The 19,930-nt window shown below is 49.5% G+C and overlaps 1 protein-coding gene across 4 annotated transcripts in view; it reads left to right on the top strand.

Annotated features, from left to right (window-relative positions):
* LOC144129339 (proton-coupled zinc antiporter SLC30A2-like) overlaps positions 1–19,930 on the top strand; it is a 73,337-nt gene that overhangs the window by 43,398 nt on the left and 10,009 nt on the right. For all 4 annotated transcript variants that reach the window (XM_077663387.1, XM_077663389.1, XM_077663386.1 and 1 more), the window contains 5 exons: positions 9,069–9,228; positions 13,279–13,396; positions 13,647–13,793; positions 14,107–14,260; positions 14,469–14,730. In XM_077663387.1, the coding sequence (XP_077519513.1) occupies positions 9,069–9,228; positions 13,279–13,396; positions 13,647–13,793; positions 14,107–14,260; positions 14,469–14,730 (841 nt within the window). The remainder of the gene's footprint in view (positions 1–9,068; positions 9,229–13,278; positions 13,397–13,646; positions 13,794–14,106; positions 14,261–14,468; positions 14,731–19,930) is intronic.

Genomic DNA, 19,930 nt, shown 5'->3' on the forward strand with positions numbered 1-19,930 from the left:
AATCTCTAAACTGGCATACGCACGAGCGGTGCGACGGAGGAACGTGCGAGCATGCAAAGTCACCGGAAAGGGCTCGCCAACTTTCGCGCTTGATTGTGGGTCGTCTGCTGCGTGTAGAAGTGTATTATTTGACAGAGGTGTTCATGACAACACAATGCAGTGATCGGGCGAGTTGTTGTGCTCTCCTCGGAAGGTGTTTCAGAGCCCCTTTTAAATGTTAGTAACAGTCTTCGATGGAACAGCCTGTACACGCTTGGCGCTCAGGACATGCAGGTCCTTGGGCCCCCGGCCGCACGGCCTCACTGCACTCAAACGTTCATGTCCCGGAGGCTTATGACGCTGGCAGCCCGGCCTGTGCCGATGGTTTGCTTGGCCGGGTCCACGGAGCGCAGTAGGGCCTCCCAAGCCTCCCAAGTGGTAAGGTGCTCCAGGCCCCGCGGGGGAGGATCCGCCGGGCAGAGGAAATGGATATGATCGAGAGTGGCTTTGGGTGGTGGCTGAGGGTAGAGGAGGGGTTTGTGTGGGCTTGGTGATAGCGCGAGCGTATATAAGGGGAGGGTAATGTGCGTGTTTGGAGCCGCCTCCAAAGTGTCTAGTGATAATTGTCGAGGGAGAGATGGGGTGGGGCGCATAGCCGAAGTTCGGCTTTGCAGGCCTGCGTCAGTTCACTGAATGAATGCATGCGCTTCCGTGAGAACCCCAGATCGGACGCCGCCGGTGCCCGGTTCAGAGAAGCTCGAGCTAAAGCGTTGGCAGCCTCGTTTCCGGGATTCCCGGAGTGGGCAGGCACCCATATGAGCTCCATGTGGCGGGGCGGGTGTGCGGCGATGGAGTTCAGTGTGCGAAATGCAGGGACGTGAACTCTCCCACGGGCAAAATTTAGTATGGAAGTTTTAGAGTGTGATAGTATATACCGGGCCTCCGTGCGCGTGATGGCTAGGGCAATGGCGGCCTCTCAGCCTCCTCCGAAGGGGCGGTGGGGGATATGTGAAGGGTGGCGATCGGTTGTATTGAGGGGTTCGTGATGGCTACAACCGCATCCTCGCCTGTGCATGCGGCACCCACCCACACGGCACCCGGTTCCGTGCCATAGTGTTTGTGGAGCGCCCGTGCGCGAGCTCTGCGGCGGGGTTCGTGGTAGATGGGGTGCGTGTATTTGGGGAGAGGTTCAATAGGTAGTTCGCGGTGAATGTGGTGGGGACCTGTAGCTGTCAGTGCACGTTAGAGACCCCCGGGTGTTCGAAATTATTCCATTGACCTCCACTACGGCACCTTTCTTCGCTCAGTCCCTCCTCTATCCCTTTCTTTACGGCGCGGTTCAGGTGTCCGCTGATATGCGAGACAGATACTGCGCCATTTAGTTTCTCTAAAAACTAATTTTCAATTTTGCTGTATTTCCCACACTAGCCGGAACCGTGCCCATCACCATACTATAGAGGAGTCAGGGGTTTTAAAGCTTGCACGGGCGCTCTCCTCACAAACTAATTCCGCCACGAGCTATTCGATGTGGACCCGGCGTGTCGCTTGTGCGGTGCACCGGAAAAGACCCTCCTCCATGTCCGACAGCCATGCCCACGGCTTCCCGCTGATCCCCGATCGTGTATATACTGTCCTCGAGCCTGGCGCTAACCGGGGACGCCGAAGAGGACCGAGCCCTACACGCCGAGGCCAGGAATGGTAGCGCTCAGCGTTCGTTCTCTTTCGTCCACCGCTGCGCTTTTGAATCGCACCGCAGCGTTTTTGTAGATCGCTTGGAATGTCACGTGGTAGGTGTTCGCGCATCAGTCTTCTTCCTAAAGTCATGCGTCATTCCCACAGGTCTTGAGAATGTGACCGGATTGAACTACGTTGCTGCCACGAGGGCTTGACGCTTGCCAACATTGTATCGCGTAGACGGATGGTAGCACAAGTGGTTGTAGTTGTACTAATAGTTACGGGGTTGACATAAGTGCCTTCGATAGACACGCGGCGATGGGACTGTTCACTGTATAAATTGTGCGAGAGAGAGCGAGAGAAAGAGAAAGATGAGCGGGAAGGAGGGGGGCGGGCAGAGAGGTAGCATACTAGGCGATGCCCAGTATGCTACACTGCAGTTGGGAACGGGAGCGGAGGGAGAGAAACAATGTACTTCGAAGGCACGCTGATAATACCGCCCCCCCCCCCCTTTTTTTGTTCGTATTTCTCTCACTGGAGCCTGACCGTCTGTTCTGTACGCCGATTGCACATCGTAGAGAGTTCTTACAGCTATTGTGATGTGCACAACTGCTTTCATTAAGGAATTTTTTTTTCACCTTTGTTTCTTAGCATGTCGTATGGAGGTTGCCTGAATTTGTTTTTTTGAGCGCTGTCACTTTGGCCTGGTGCGCCCGTAAAACCAAAAGACAAAATTTCGCTGTCTTCTCAGCCGATAGCAAACCTAAATTAAACATGAAGTGGCGCGAAAACGTAAACCGACGACTACCATCCACTGTACGCATTCACTACGCTTCCCCTGCCGTCATCGTTGGCTTTTCTCCCTGCGAAGCACAGCCATTTTTCTCAAAAAATCGACCAGATCATGGACGGGCGGGAGGCCGGGAGACACGTGGTTGACGTAGGCGACGTCTTAATACCACTATCAGTTCGTAACGTTTCGCTGATGGCACCGCCATTTCCGAGCAACATTTTTATTGTTCTTCCCCTCTACTGTAATCCAACTCATCTGCCACAGCTGTCACCGTAAAAATATTTTCCCAGCTTGTCTCCCGCACATGCTGCGCGACAAGCCGCGTTCATTCGTCCTAGCACACGATGGAGTTACGGTTAGTCGTTTTAAGCATTAGGAGGCAGTGCATGTCACATTTCCGCTGGCGATACAAAGTCGCTGCAACCTTCATACTTCCCAGCGGCTATTCTCTGCATCATACGCAGCAGTCAGCGCTGCCAAAGCTAGCTCACCTGTTTGCGCAGGCTAAGTCTGCGTACAGAAATTATAGTGGCAGGAAGTGGCAGTTGACGTTTGAGTCATGCTGCGATGTTATTTTCAGTTTATAGGATGTTTTAATGACTTTTCAAATGCGCCGTTTCACGTGTGACGTCACTACCTTTTCGACCAATCCGCATTTTCTCGACACGCCGGGTTCTCCGCTGAACGGGTCCTCCACTGAACGGGACCCGTAACGCTCTCGCGGTTAAATATTCGCACTTTGCAGTGTTGAAGACTACGTCAGTGAACTTTATTAGGGACCTTCATAATACCGGTTTGTCGGTCGCCGGCTACACACGCATATTGATAGGATGGATGGTGTACGACCAGCAAGAACCGCCCGCAATGAAGCAAGGTACTTTAGTGGCTGTCGTTGCGTCACCAAGAAGGTATTTCGAATAAGTACCAAGATGGGTACATGTGCGTTTGGCGAAGAGATTTGGCGCTCGACAGTAACGATGTGGCCAACGGCTTGAAACGCCGCAGCACGCGTGCGGCCTGCGGTGGCTTGCAGCCGAGCCGACTGTGCGGTGCCGCCTCGGTCTGCCTCGCAGAAATCGCGAAATGAAATTGCGAATCGTACGACGACAGGCGAGAACCGCCCCAAATAAAACAGGCTGGCTTCGCAGGCGCTGGATCATCGGAATTATTTCGAATAAGAGTTAAGGTGGATGCATGCGCGTTTTGCGATGTGACTGCCGTTCGACCGTATGACGATTGGAACGACGTACGGCTCGAAACGTATTTTGAACACGTGCCACATGCGGCGACGTGCAGCTTTCAGTGCGATATGAAGCCTTCGCCTGGCTTGCTTTTGTGATGGCTTCGCTGCCGAACAAGACATTAGTCACATCAAAGTTTCCGCATAACGTTCTCACACCCACACAACTACATGAACAAAACGAAAGCGAGCACCTAAAGCGACAACGCACCACAGGCACAATGACGAGTGCAGGAAATATGAAAGGCAAATAAGAACTGGTGAATCTCGGAAAAGACTAATAAAGAAAGCGGAAATGCTTCCTTGAAGACCTTGTGTACATGCGCTGGCTAGCTACTTGTACAGTTTTCTATTGACCGTGCAATTTAAGAAAAGTAGATCCTTAATTTTTGCTAAATAAAGCAACGATGAACAGTGTTTAATGACATGTTGCTCTGGTCAAATGTTTGCGGAATCCCCCAAGGTAGAGTAGATGTCTAATAAGGAAGTAATTACTCCCTTATTAGACATCTACTCCTGTAGGTCTTTTTTTTTATTGACGTGAACATAAAATGAGATGTTGGTGCCTGATTGTAACGTCGGATACTCCTTTTCACATAATCTAATAAAAACACTGGAACTGGCGACTCAGCGCTCAACAAAGTAGAGCTATTACACACACAATTCACAATACAAATAATATAATGGATAAGCCAGAAATGCTAACATAAAATGTAAAAATATACTATAAATAATGGTACTACCTAAGTACATAAAAAGCGGATATACTATAAGCAATGAAATGTCCTAATCACAGTAGACGGTATAAAAACCAAAAATACAAGAGATGAAAGAGAAACTATCAGCAGCAACAATAATGATATCAGATCATAGGTCGGTGAACTCACTCATGAGTCGACACACTAGTGCTCACTCAGGCTCACATTCAGATCTTAATCTGCGTGGCGAACGAGTCGGGACTCACCTCAAGATCATGATCTGAGCATTGAGTGAGTTCGGACTCACATCCAGGTAATGATATCAGTCGTGAGTGAGTCCGTGCTCATGCTCATATCATGGTCTGCGTACTATGGCCTGAATAGTCAGTCGAAACGAGTGAGCCCAAATGAGTCATGAGTGGAGAGGAGTGAGTGAGCCCAAATGAGTCGTGAGTTAAGATGAGTGGGTGAGCCCAAATGAGTAGTCATTAGAAACGATTGGTGAGCCCAAGTGAGTCGTGAGTTGAGATGAGCTAGCCCAAATGAGTAGTCAGTCGAAATGAGTGAGTGAACCCAAATGAGTCGTCAGTCGAAATGAGTGAGTGAACCCAAATGAGTCTTAAGAAATGGCTCACTCCGGTTCATTCGTGAGTCGGAATGAGCCCGCATGAGCTGTAAGCCTAAATGAGTGATTTCATAAGTTCGAGTGAGCCCGGGACTGTGTGAATCTAGTTTTGAATGAGCCCATAGGTTGACCAAACTTTTGTGAGTGAGCCTGATTGAGAACTCGCAATTTTGCCGAGGTATGTATCAGATACATCAGATACTTGATAGAAATATATATAAATGATTGCCAAGACACTGGACTGCAGGAGCCCAGGCGAACAATCACATAATTTACGTAAGCGATATCTAATACATTCCGAGGATGCCACTTTACTCGAAGAAATATTTTAGCGGCTTGCTTCGCCATGGACCTAATACCCTTTGAAGATTGAAATGCCTTTTATCAAGGGTGGTCAAGTCCCTCTTCAGTCGGGTCCTAAAACTGTCATCGTCTGGGCAATTCAGTGACAGATGAGGTACATCCTCATCCTCGTGACCATATGCATATTGTGGGCTGTCTGCACGCCCACTGTAGGAAGTGATTCGTATAGGCTCTTTCAGTAGAAATTGGTGCCGGGCTAGTTAGTCACTCATTCTTTGAAAATTGGATGTAGCTCTATTAAGAAGACCACAGAGAGAGGGCGATAAAACAAAGAAGAACGCTTCTAACAACTGGTTTATTTATCGCTCCAGGGATAGTATTTATGGGCATTATCACATCTCATGCGCCCAGCGGGGCGGAGCCAGGCGTAGACATGCTATCGTCATGGCTCATACTCTTATCTACTTTCACTGTGCGGCTAAGCGAGTGACAGGTAACATATAATAAGGAATGATTCTGATATGAAGGTGTGAATGAACAAGAAGCATCAAACAACAGCAACCAGTGAGCTGGGGAAGGGTGAAAGCCATTCCGCTCTTTTCTTTTGTACACTTCTCCAGAAAATAGCGCCCGGCAGAGTATAAGATAGAAGCATCGCTAATGCACTGGACCACCTTTTTGTGCATGAGGAAGGCCTCAAGCGATAGCCTGGATTTGGCACTAGTACATCTGCCCAGAATCTTTGCTTCTTGAAAGCGTAGCAAGCGCTTGCACTCAATAAAATGCGAAACTAAATTCGCAAGCTAATCTTGTTGCTTTAGGTTTTGCGCATGCTCCCTTAAACTCTTGTTGAGGCAACGCCCCGTCCGCCGAATATATAGCAGGACATGGGAATCATGTACACCACTCCTGGGGCACATTTGCGATGGCTTCTTCATGTTGCTTTTTTCAACCGCGCTCACCACCACCGCAGATGCGAGGGCACAGCTTCGCCATCTTATTTGGCGCTGAGAAGACAAGTGGCACTACGTGCCTGCTGGCCACTTTTTTGAGCTTATGTGGAGCATTATGAACATAAGGCATTGCGTAGCCTTCACGTGTTCAGTTTCGTCTGTCTCCAAATTTTTTAGGAGTGTTTCGGCAACTGCCATAAGCACAGAAGAAGTGAAGCCTGCGGCCAACAGCCCGCGTAGCTGATGTTCGAAGCTATCATGCATTTCATGTTGACAAGAATTTCGAAGCACACATTCTATGCAGAAGGAGGGAGTGACTCTTTTTACAGTATTGGAGTGGGACGAGTCCTAAGGCAAAAGTTCTTCGCACGCGGAAAATACGGCCAACAGGTGTGTCAGTGAAAGTCCTTGCTTTTACCCTTGAACTTCAGTGGAATGGCGAGATAAGCTTTTTAGACCTGATGCTGAGGTTAACTAATGAACTAAATGGGGTCGAGTCAAATGATACAACTTCAAACCTTTATCAAATTGACCCCCTCTCGGGTTTACAATCCCAATATCACTCAACAGAAGTCTAAGTGGAGAGAGCATCATTTAACACGCGCAAGGTTACGCGCTTTTCGTTGTTTATTAGCGGAATTTTTTCTGGTGAAGGAACAGCTAAGTACGTTACAGGAGACAAAAATGGAAGCGCAGGGACGGGCCCGTCATTGTGCTTCCATGTTTGTCTCCTGTCCCGTACTTAGCGCTGTTCCTTCACCATGCAATACCAACTAGCCCGTCAACTCGCTCTTCTGAATTTTTTTTTTCGTTCTCGATCTAACGAGTTTTCGTTCGAGCCGCACCGTCTCCAGAAATATGCGCTGAATATTAATGCACAGGCCAACGCTCAAACCAACGAGAATTCGGCATCTGACCAATGGCCGCCTTTCGCCGGACATGGCTAAGTCTTATCCTGCTTGGACGCAAAGACTGCAATCATTGGCCTCTTATGAACTTCGGTAGACCTGAGGATTTGTTTCCATTTATATATAAGCATTCCCTTTCATGCCCTGAATGATAAATACTGTCTTAAAAAAAAGGAAATTCTTGTCAGTGTATTTTAGTTCAAAGATACGGAACAGGGTACAACAAAAAAAGATGATTTCCGTTATTTGTGTGCAGGCAGGATCAGTTAGTTCGTTCAACAACTGCTCCTGCTAAGTATACGTGCACGTGTACTTACGTTACACGATGAAATCTCGGTATAGAAAATGATGCATGTAATGCTGTAGCGGTGGTTAGTTTCCCCGTTACTTTAATTGTTGGGCTGCTCAAAGGGCTCCCTGTCTTGTCCGTTCGCCTACCAAAGTCTCACGGTCGCTCGAGGAAGGCTTGAGAGGGAGAACAGAAAACAGTAAAAGGCGGAGCCTGCTCAAGTTTCTGCACGACAAGAGCTTCCACAATAATCTATGTGTATAGGTAGTCCTGAGATACATTGTGCGACTAGTCTGAGTAGAACAGAGAAGAGGAAAACTGACTTCACTGTGGACTCCATTATGTTGTTGTTGTTGTTGTTGTTGTTGTTGTTGTTGTTGTTGTTGTTGTTGTTGTTGTTGTTGTTGTTGTTGTTGTTGTTGTTGTTGTTGTTGTTGTTGTTGTTGTTGTTGTTGTCTTGCTTCGCCTTTCGCCATGTACCTTCGCTTTCTCTTCCTTTCTACGTCGATTTCACGCTATTCTTTGGCGCGTGAGTGTGCTGCTGAATAATGGGGTAACCTCCATCGTTGTGCCGTAGCAAATATTTCTCTTCCCCTATTGTCACTGCTGCTGCCCAGTGCTGAAGTCATCCTCGGGCGTAATTAGCAAACACCTTAAGCACCGCCAGATAATGTAGCGCTAGCAGCAACAGCCAGCAGATACAACACGACAGTGCATGCATGTTACGCTTGTCAGCTCAATTGGTCGGCTCTGCGGCGCAGAGCGATGACATCCGCCTTTGGATGCGTATAGTTCATTGGTTACATCCCCGCCTTCATTGTGTTCGGTTTTTTTTTGTTTTCCGTGATATATTATTAGACTTCTGTTTTATGCATTAATTTCAGGCTTCTCCTTTTCCCCATTGACATTATCTTTTTCATAGCGGTTATTTATGTTTCCGTTGTACTGGAGACTAAAGGAATGCGAAAGTTCCAAGGCTTAGTGGCTGTGTTTTGCGTGTATGTCAGATTCGCCGCTTAGTGGGGGACCAGTCAGGCTGCGAATCTGAGTCCAAAATTAAGGGACGGAATATCTGTGAGAAGGCAAAGAGGAATTTGGTAAATTTTTAATCCCTTCCCCAAGCCCTAACCAGTGGGAGGCCGCCCTGCTCAACGCAGCCCCTGCGGGCCAGAAATAGCTCGTAAACAGAGCCGCCTTAGCAGCTTCGACCAATAGAATCCTGAAGTAGGGCCTCCAGCCGTGGGGTTTATACCCAATTTGGTCAATAAACGTTTTCAACAACAACAGTACGTGGACTTTTTCGGAGCGTGCGACTGCCCGACACACAGTTTGCGAGTACGACGACGACAACGCAGAAGGGGGGCGGGTGGCAGCGGGAGGGGCCCAGTGCTGGCAGCGTACTCCAGGGGCCCGGGCCCCCGCAAGGGCCGCGGGCTGTAGTCGCCACCGCGAGGCTTCAGAGGCCGCACAGGGCGCAGCCGCCGACGACGATGTTGTGCATGCGTTGGCTGGGGCGTGACTTGGCGGTCACCGCCGGCCGCGGTGGTGGATGCGGTGCCGGAACCACGATTTCCTCAGCAGACGGTTACGTGCGTCTGACTTGCAGGAAGCACCAGCAGCCCATGGGTCCGGCTGGCGCGCCGCGCCGCTACGAGTCCATCGTAAACGCCGGATCTTCTATCATCTACTGCTCGGCCCGCGGGGACCCGGATGAGCCCGGAACGGGCCAGCCCTCCCTGCACATGCCCGTCAACGGCGGCTCGCAGGTATGAAATTTCTCTGACTTGGTGGCAGCCATGCATCGTGAGCGCAGCTCAGCGTATTCTCGAAAATCGTCTTAAAATGAAAATATGAAGAACCTGGTTATTTTGCTTTGTCCACGATGTCCTACCAGTATGATATTCGCAGAGCCGGCAGCTTGAGAGCAAAAATACTTGTTCGCTTGAAAGGACAGTATGCTGCGAGCGACGCTGATCCATTGCCAAACGATGTGCGGGCTCTTGCGCACTTTTTATATTTTAGCTTCCTCTGGCAGTTGCAGGAGGCAGCGCAAAACTCGAGACAGCTGGAACGTCTCGCTTCGTTCCGAGAATGCACCTGAGCAAGTTTATCAAGGGGGCAGTCGCACTATACCTGAATAAAATGTGATAAAATCGGCGACTGTCTAACCTACTGCAGCAACGCAATTTTTCTCGCTGCACAGACAGATTCTTCGTTACTTTCACCTTGCGATGCTTCAAGATTTGAATGCACTCAGTGTGCGAAACCGCGAGTATATTCAGTCGGGGTTTCTGCCCGCTCTTGTGCGATGGGGAGATAAGCTCGATAGTTGACCGCCTATATTTTAGTGTGTTCAACCGCACTGAAAGCATGAAAAGCATAAGTTTTTTTTCTGTGAAGCATCTGAAGAATTTATAACTGCATTCATAATTCGTTCGCATTGTTCTTACTACCAAAATTCAACATCATCTTCGCATCCAATTCGAAGGCGCCGCAGCGCCTTTAAACGTATTACTCGCTTTACCCTTTCGTACGGATTCAGGGGTCTAATGTTAATCGGAACGTAAACTACTATCTTCCGAAGCGGTTAGAAAATAACGGCGCTTTCTTGAAGCACCGCATTGTCCCGTGCGTGCTTCTTTCTTGATGTCGAGTTCGGGTCACTTATGTGCAACCCAAAGCGAAAAAGAAAACAGAAGCTAGAAACATCAGTGTGAAGGGCGCAGAGGACCTTTTCGTTTCCTTTCTTCAACCGTATCATTAGCATTTCGTGGGAGAGGTACTGTTTAACATGAGTTTCGCTTAGCTTACTCATATGTGGCCACAAGCATTTCGGGCCAGAGGTACTGTTTAACATGGGTGTATACGAGTAAGGCAACCGAAACCCATGTTTAACAGTGTCTCTGCCACGAAATGCTACTGAGTCGGCTGAAGATGAAGAACGGAAATGCTCCTCTGCAACCTTCATATTGTTGTTTCTAGCTTGCGTTTTCTTTTTCGTTTTGGATTGCACATATATCGACCCCAACTCGACATCAAGGAAAAACCACGCGCAGGACAGTGCGGTACTACAAGTAAGTGCCGTTATTTCATAACCGCTACAGAAGATATATAGTATTTCACGTTTCTATACGTCATGGCTAGAGCGTTCCGCTTCGTTGCTTGTACCTACCATTGTTTCTGAGGTGGCACATGCTCATGAGAAACGAAAGGTGCTTACAGTCGTCTCATTCTGTTAGCCAGGTCATCGTCACTTAGTAACGCTGTGCATAGGCAGGCTTAAGTGAGCAACAGAGAGAAACGGCAAGTTACTGTATTTTACGGGTAGGGAGTGTCAAGGTTTGTATAATTTATTGGGATAATGTGTCCGCGTAGTGAGCACAGCAAGCATAACTGGAAGTTGCCAGTATTAGCCCATGTCCTGCAGTTGACTCTGCTCGGTTGGTGATGATGCGGTGACGATGATGACCCGATGCAAATGCACGCTCCACCACCGCCTCTTGGCCAGCCATTTTGCAATACGAAAGGAAGAAAGGCGTACCCGTAGTGTACCCCGACTCTCACATTTTGGCCACTCTCAAAATTTGTCCACATACTTGGCGCATAATCTGACTTCACTCTCAAACGCCTTTGGTAAGTGGAGGAGGCATCTTATGCTTTCTTAAACACGCAGCTAGACTTCAGGAAGCGTAAGTAGATCTGTAATCCCGAGCGAGCTCCTCCCCTATTATTCGGCTTGCAGCGTTCTTCCAGCCTCGAAAACCGCGGTGAATGCGTTCGTGCGGCTTTGTGGCGGTATCGCGTAACGGCACGCGCGCACAATGGCCGCGTTCCTGCTACACCAGCGAGCCGGTTTTTCCGCAGAGTCCGTGAGAAGATCGGGTAACAGTGCGCGCAGAGTGCGCGTCTCCAGCGACACGTTCGCGGATCGCCTTTCCGTGCATCACCGCTCGGGCGAAGGACGCGCGAAGCTCTCCCCACCGTGTTCAAAGTCTTACGCACTGCTACAGCGGCACGTTGAGAGAGGGGTGAACACGTCACAGGGGTTTTCGATTGCCGTGGCGTGGACTGATTCGGGTATTCCGAGCTCTGCTTTCCTAGTGCCTGCCTCGCTGCCTTCTTGGCTCCTAAACTTACCTCGTGGACGAGGCTGGTTGCTTGCCTGGCGATGACGGCTGTAAGTCTACCTGGGAACTCGGTCTTTTCCGGTTGTGTCTCTACGAAGCCTTTTAAATGTCTTAAGGACGGCTCGTGTGCGATCGGCTTGGACGTTTGTCTTTGAAGCGCTCATGGAGTGTGTGTGTGATTTGTTCATTGTCGCGTATCGTGCGCAGCGTATTGTATCATGCCACCATCAACTCGCATCTGCACTTCCTCTTACTGTCTCTCTTCCCCCCCCCCCCCCCCCCGCCCCGGAGAGTAACAGGTCAGATGCATGCTTTTGCGGCCGACCTGTCCACCCTTCCTCAAAGTCTCTACCTTTCTCGCTCCCTCTGCTGAGTATGAGGCGGCTGTACTGTTTTAGAACTAGAGACGAGGGCTGGTGCAGGCCACAAAAGGGGCCGAATTCGCGGGAATGCATGCACACAGCAAAAACAGCCCCTGATTACCTCAGCGGAAAGTTCGGAGTGAGACAGATCTTGAAGACGCGGTAGCTTGTCCCCGAAATGACAACCGCACAGATGCGAATGCTCAGTGGTTAGGGCGCTCGGCTACTTATCCGGAGTTCCCGATTTCGAACTCGGTCGCAGCGGCTGAGTTTTGATGGAGGCGAAACGCAAAGGCGCCCGTGTGCTGTGCGATGTCAGTGCCCGTTAAAGATCCCCAGGTGGTCGAAATTATTCCGGAGCCCTCCACTACGGCGCCTCTATCTTCCTTTCTTCTTTCACTCCCTCCTTTATTCCTTCCCTTACGGCACGGTTGAGGTGTCCACCGATATATGAGACAGATATGCTGCGTCATTTCTTTTCCCCCAAAGCCAATTATTATTATTATTATTATTATTATTATTATTATTATTAACTAGGTGCAGCAGTAGTTGAACCGAAGCTAATTTTTTCAGAGTGCATGTATGCTTGTTTCTGAAGTTGAAGTTTTAAGCAGTGCTGCATACTGTGGTTCGCGCTCGTCTTTTTGTGCCCCTTTTACGGCGGTTTTTGCTTTATGAATGAATTCAAACTACCCGAGCTAGGTGTCGTCTCAGTAATTGTCCTCGACCCTTATTGTCTGAGTCGTACGCTGGAGAAACGCTGCTGGACGAGCCTCGAAATTGGGCTAAATCTGTAGCATCCCTTGTGAACTGCGGCACAGGAGCGGATTTATGGGTGGGAATGAGGAGAGCTCCTCAAGTAAGATAAGCATTCTGAAAAAACAAGATTGGCCCTCATTTTTAAGAGCTCTCATTCATTGCGTTTCTCGATTTCTTGGGGTCTGCTACCACCTCCCTTCGGCGTGAAATTTTCAAGTCCGAGGAATTCAAGATGGCGGCCCCTATAGTAAATCGATATAACAACCCAACTGGTGATTGATTGGTGAGGCCATTGATTTTGTGACGTCATAGTTTGCTTGCTGCATATCACGCTTTATGCGCATTGTTCCTTGACACTTGACGCCATACTCGCCCGTGGTAAGCACCTCTCTCGCATTTAACCCAGGGCAGCCAGATACGGAAGTATGCTGAGCATATTTCACTGTCAACAATGCCTTAGCTACAGTTCGTGTTTCGCTAATACGAGATCCGCTGAAAACAATGGTAATAAAAATGACAGTCTCCTTTTTACGTGCTTTCCTCACTGTCTTGCCGCTCTTTCTTTCAGACGAGTAGTGAGGAACATTGCCACACTTTGGACGACGTCGAGGTCGACTACCTGGCTCGAAAGAAGCTAATCTTTGCCAGCGTCCTCTGTCTGCTGTTCATGATCCTAGAAATTGTCGGTGAGTCGATTGGTTTCTTTGAGGGAAGGATTATATGAGCCATGGTGGAATTGTGAGAGCCATATACACGCTCGTTAGTCAGGGCTTATCGCTGATAACTGCCAGCTGAAAACTGCAGACAAAGCTTGGATGTTACGTTGCAGATTTCGCAGTTGAGGAGTGTGGAGTTCCGAGCTGTCTATTTGTGCCGATAAGGGCCGTTTCACTTTCGGCTCGCGTCTAACGATGCCGTTCTGCTCCTGGTGCATAGGTGGTCTTCTGGCAAACAGCTTGGCCGTGGCCACGGATGCTGCACACTTGCTCACCGACTTCGCCAGCTTCATGATCAGTCTGTTCTCCATCTGGTTAGCGCATCGGCCACCGACCAAGCGCATGAGCTTCGGTTGGTATCGAGCAGGTGGGTACACATCATGACGGCATCTTCATCGGGCTGTTTTCGGGACTGAAGATTGAAATTAGCTATGGCAAATCAAAGGGTGTAACGGCCCTGTGGACATTCTGGGTCGTTTCATATTGTTCATCTACATGTGACGGTTAACCAACACGTTAGCTTTACTGGACGCGGTTAACCTTAAACTCGACCCTGGAACTCAGTCCCGGTTGCACGACTAGTTTCTGAAAGAGTTATTGAGGACAAGTACTACCCTACTGCAGCAGCTGCAGTATTGCCTTTGGGGGCGACTTGTTAAGCCTTTCTCCTTGCCTTGCAGAGGTGATCGGTGCGGTGACGTCAGTCCTGCTTATCTGGGTCGTGACTGGAGTGCTCGTCTACATGGCCGTACAGAGGATCATCCTCCAAGAGTACGAGATTAACGCCACCATCATGCTAATCACTGCCGGCATCGGAATACTTGTCAATATCATGTGAGTAAACATGGTGCTCTAGGCGGCTTAGTTACGGAGCCAGACCCTTTTCAAACAGGCCGGGCCGAATTTTTTTCGGCTAAGAATATTTGAGAGGGCTGTACCTTTTTCACGTCCTTTGGGGAGTCTATCTGGCTTTTAGCCTGTGGGGAGAGCTTGCGGTAGTTTGTTGTGGCTCCGCCATTGAATTCGGCCTCCGTTCACGCAGCATGGGCGTGGCGCTGCAAGTGGGCGGCGTGCCCCACGGCCACTCGCACGGAGGCCACGGCGAAGCGGTCGACGAGGCGCAACTCAAGACGCACGCCAACGGCAGCGCCACCGACATCGAGGGCGGCTCGCGGCCCAACTCCGCGGGCAGCACAGCGCGGGGCTCGGGGAACATCAACGTGCGTGCCGCGCTCATCCACGTCATCGGCGACTTCCTCCAGAGCGTGGGAGTCTTCGTGGCAGCGCTCATCATCTTCTTCAGGGTGAGTGCTGGCCACGCACTTTACTCCGGCTGCAAGTTCTGGCTGGACCAACAAGGGGCGCGCGTTTTGTGATCTAAACAATGCATATGCTAGTAGGACTTCTGACATCCCTCTGTGTGTGGCTTCCTCTCACCTCTCTGTCCTTTCTCTCTCTCTCTGCCCTCTGCCCTCTCTCTGTGCTCTGACGAGCATGCCAGTCACGATAGGTATCGGATCTACTAAATTGTCTCCTTTCCAAACACCTGACAAGGGCACTCCACAAGGGGCTGTCCTATAACCACTACTGTTCAAAATAGCCATGGCCTCTCTCGCCCACAAGCTCTCTACATTCTCCGACATCGGATATAGCATCTGTACGGATGACATCACCATCTAGGCAACCCGAGGATCCCTCGCCATCAAAGATCAAGCCTTACAAACAGCCATCAGTGTGATCTAGCATTTTGTCCAGACCAGCGGTTTGCAGTGTGCACTGGACAAATCGGAAATAATATCCGTGTTCATGGTCCCCGCTATCGTTCCCCCGGCCCAATCATGCTCGAAATTCACGAACACCCTATAGAAGAAAAATCACTCATCCGAGTGCTTGGCCTCTGGGTCCAGCATGACGGCAATCCCAACCACACCATTGCCGCTCTACGCACGTCTGTGCTCAAGATCGCACGTATGGTACGACGTATCGCTGTACATCGCAAGGGCACGCGCGAAGATGACACCGCCTAGTCACGGCCCTGGCCATGAGTCAAATCCAGTATGGCCTCCCATACTACAATATTGATCGCACCGCCGAGAGTAGGATCGATGTCCTTATCCGTACCCTCTTTAAAACAGCCCTGGGCCTTCCCATGTGTACACCCACCACTAGACTGCTTGCACTTTGGATTCACAACATGTTTGCGGAAATCCAACTCGGAAATCCAACAGACTCGTCTCCTCACCACCTCGGCGGGTAGGGCCATCCTTTCAAGGATAGGTGACCCGCAAGCCACCAGGACCATGGCCCTGACCGGAGTTCTTCCAAATGCTGTCCACTCACGCCTTTACATGGACCCTATTCCTCATCATATGAATCACGAGTCACAGGCCCCGCGCCGTCAGGCCCGTCTTCGCAGCCTTCGTAGGCAATACGGCCAAGGCACCTCGGCCATGTATGCGGATGTGGCTTCTTATGCACAGCCCCACAGATATGCTTGCGCTGCTGTCAATCACGCCAACACCCATTTTCTTGGAGCGTCCTTCACGGCACAGGATTCGGGCGGCCGCAGAAGCCATAGCAATAGTCATCACCATCAAAATACGACACCCAACACCACGGCACTCACATTTTTACAGACTCCCAAGCCGCCTGTAGAACCTATACGAGTGGACGTGTCCCGCGCATGGCTCTCCGCGTACTTGGCGGCCATCTCCAGTATAATCACGTCATCACCTGGGTCCCAGCACATGCAGGTCTCGATGGCAATATTAGGGCAGATGTCCTAGCTCGACATTACACCAACCGAGCGGGGCACACTGTTTCTACTCTGTACCCCCTCTCAACCCATTTTTTAACCCGCCTAGAGACCCTCAGCCTAAATAGGCGTCTCTACCCCTCGCCACATAAGAAACTTTTCCCGAAGGACTCCTACCATTTAAGACGCATCCAAACACTAACTTTCCCCAATCTTCACCACTTACACCGCATTCACCCAACATTATGCGCAGATACATGTCCTTGGTGTGGTGAAATTCCCACATCCACGCACATTAAATTGACATGCTCAGATAATCCGAACCACTTAAAGCCGCACAATGCGGCGCTGGAGCAGTGGGAGGTGACGCTGGCTATCGGCACCCTGGAGGACCAGGAGGCGCTAGTCGCCATCGCCAAAGCGCCGACGGAAGCCACTGGAGTCTTGGCCTGAGGACCCCACCCACAATCCGCTCCGGTCTTCTTTTTACAATTAAATGTTTATTCTCTCTCTCTCTCTCGTTTTTATTCGGCAGTTTGCCCTGTGGCACAAGGCAAGAGAACGAGGAAGCAAGTTTATATAAAAGTGGTACTACCTGATGAAATCTAGGATGCACCTGTTCCGTGAGCCGTTAGTCCACTGGATGCAATCGAGGGGCCAGCCAGGATGTAGCTGCTTGATCATGTCAGGACGGCGCGAAAACAACAAGGACAAAAGAGGCACACGAACACAACAGGACAGGCGTCATGTAGCCCTGCTGCTAAAACATGACGATAGCGGGAGTGTCGAGTGCCGGGACGCGTCCACAACAATTTCGCAAATCCGCCTCCCATGCCGGTCAAGAACAAAAATTACAGGGGTGCCTAATCATCATTATGCGATGACAGTACGTTAGTATTAGGTCCTCTCCTTGATTCCAATTGCGTCTCTTTTACCTTTTATCTTCTCTTCAGATTTTCTTATATAACTGCAACAGGGTGCTGGTTCATAATCATCATCATCATCGTCGTTATCATAATCATCATCATCAGCCTGACTACACCCACTGCAGGACAAAGTCCTCTCCCATGTCTCTCCAATTAACCCTGTCCTGTGCCAGCTGCGGCCACCTTATCCCCGCAGACTTCTTAATCTCATCCGCCCACGTAACTTTCTGCCGCCCCCTGCTACGCTTGCCTTCTCTTGGAATCCACTTCGTTACCCTTAAGGACCAGCGGTTATCTTGCCTTCGCATCACATGCCCTGCCCAAGCCCATTTCCTCCTCTTGATTTCGACTAGGATTTCATTAACACGCGTCTGTTCCCTCACCCACTCTGCCCGCTTCCAGTCTGTTAACGTTACACCTATCATCTTTAACGCGACAGCGTTAAGGAGCTCGTGTCGCAGAAAAGCCGGTGTCGTCGGCGTCATTGGCCGTGAGCGAAAAATGGCGCATCTCGGTGGACACCTGAACCGCACCGTAAGGAAATGGATTTTCCTTACCTTATTCTCATTTTCTTTGCCTTACAGCGGGGTTCGGGTGTCCACCAAGATATGTTCCTTTCCTTAAATTGTCCTGGAAAGCAGTCGCACCGAAGGACGATGGCGTTACGTGGATTCCTTGGCAATGCTGCAATACGCTGTCGTGTCCTTCTCTTAAAGGCGCCCCGAAACACATTTTCAGTGCATTGTTTTGCCTGTTGGTTGCGTAGAATGAGTTATAGTGATGTTATTAGCAACAGTCGTACCACGTATACTGCGGTTTTTAATATTTTAATTAGCTCGCAAAAACAAATTAGTGGCGATGACGGTGTCACCATACAGTGGCGGTTTTTAGCAGCGGATATGACATCACTTAGTGGGAGCTTTGTGATTGGGCAAAGAATAAATATACTGCAAATTGTGTTAATATGTGGACGTACATTATGTCAAGTTTTGTGTTTTATATTACATTATCAAAACCAACTTGTTTGCCTTAGATAAAAGCACTGTAAACCAAGTAAAACAAAAATGCACCACCAGAGGCTCTGGCTACTTTTTGCATCGAAGGACTATGCGCCTCTCTGTAAACATCCTACGACTTAGCAGTCAACACCTATGGCTACCCTATATATCTGAGAGCGGCTTTGCGGAATCGATCCCATCGAGCCATTGCACTCTATAAGCGTTGGTTTCGGTCCCAAGGAAGGATGCGTTCGTTTCACATTTAGCTGGCAGTGCGCATCGTCAGCTTGTGGAGGATCACTGGGCGGCGGCGCCAGATGGCGCCACGTTCCCGTCAACAGTAGGGTGCCTCGATGCGCGCCCGCTCTCCGCGCTGAGGGTGGAGCCACTCTTTGAAGGGGTCGCCGCCGCCAAAACCGGTTCTCGGGAGGCGCCGCTGCCATTTTCTTGCATTCCGCTCCCGCGTCCCGTCGACTGCCCACGCTAGACACGGAAAGCGGCATTCTTCACAGTCTTTTTGCAGAATGCCTGGGTGCTGCGTTCCCCAGTGCACTAACAGCGCTAAAAATGGCTGGAGAATGTTTTCGTTTCCTAGAGACAAAAAACGACGTCTTCTATGGACTGTGAAAGTGAAGCGGGACAAGTGGCAGCCGACGAACTACTCTTGCATATGCAGCGTAAGTACCCGACTTCTCAGCAGTGCTAAATTTATTTCGAGGCTCGTGTCAGCTTGTCTTTGAGTCTGTTTCTGATGACCATATTTACGATTTCGTGTTCCTGTCGGAGGCGTCATGTCATGCTTTTGCAGGTTTCTGATATTTGATCGCTGCAAACGGTCGTAGTCTCTTAGAGCTTGGGGGGCGATATGGAACCTCTGGCGCATTTACGTTTCCGTTCATTTCACGTGGCAATAAGGCTCAGCCTTCTAAAATTATTACGATCTTTGTCAGCCACGAATCTTGAGCAGCAGTGCATCACGCTTACTTCACAAAAAGCCCTCGCTGCCCGCTTAATTTTGGCAGGCGCATACCTGTATAGCAGTATGAAAAGGGAATCCCGGAGTGCAGAATAGCATGGGACGCGTTTTAGGCTTGTGTTTGTCCACATTGCATCAAATTCAGATCTTTTATACTTTTGTTCAGTGCGAAAATTGTTATTCATGACATTTATTCTAGCTTATATGTCATGGAAGTAGCGCATGGAAATAAAAAAAAACGGAGTAGTGTGAAGTACATCTCTATTTTGTAAATGTGTGCGGATGTGAGCCCATATGCGTGCCGGCGTGCGTTTGTTTGATTTTCTTGATTTATCGTAATTTAATCTTATTTTTCGGGGAATAAGGCATTTATATTAGCAAAAAAAATTTTTCATGCAGGCTCACTTTGAAGAATCATGTTTTGAGCAAAACCGGGCAGATGGATGGAAAAAGCTGAAACCTAATGCTGTACCAACGGTTTTCTCATTCAGGGGTAGGTATTTCCCGTTTGATTCGCTGCCTGATTCTGTATAAGTGCATACATTCGTTACTAAAAAAAGTGGTGGCATTTGAGCCGCTTGCCCGGTATGGGTCACTTATTTCGCCTTTAACAGGTTATGTGTGCATGCATGCATGTCTTCTCGCACGCTCATCAAGAAGCCTCCCACTTATTCAATTCTACTGTCGATCGGCTCACGCAGCAGCCTTCATCTCAAACGCCCACTTAACCCATTCTTACTTGAAAAGGCAGAATCGGTCGCCTTCTCTAATTAATACAAATGGAATTAACCAAGACGGCATTGTAATTAATACAGGGAGCGGGGAACAAGTGAAGTACTTATGTGCACC

The sequence above is a fragment of the Amblyomma americanum genome, chromosome 4 (genome assembly GCF_052857255.1).
Source record: "Amblyomma americanum isolate KBUSLIRL-KWMA chromosome 4, ASM5285725v1, whole genome shotgun sequence".
Lineage (NCBI taxonomy): Eukaryota > Metazoa > Arthropoda > Arachnida > Ixodida > Ixodidae > Amblyomma > Amblyomma americanum.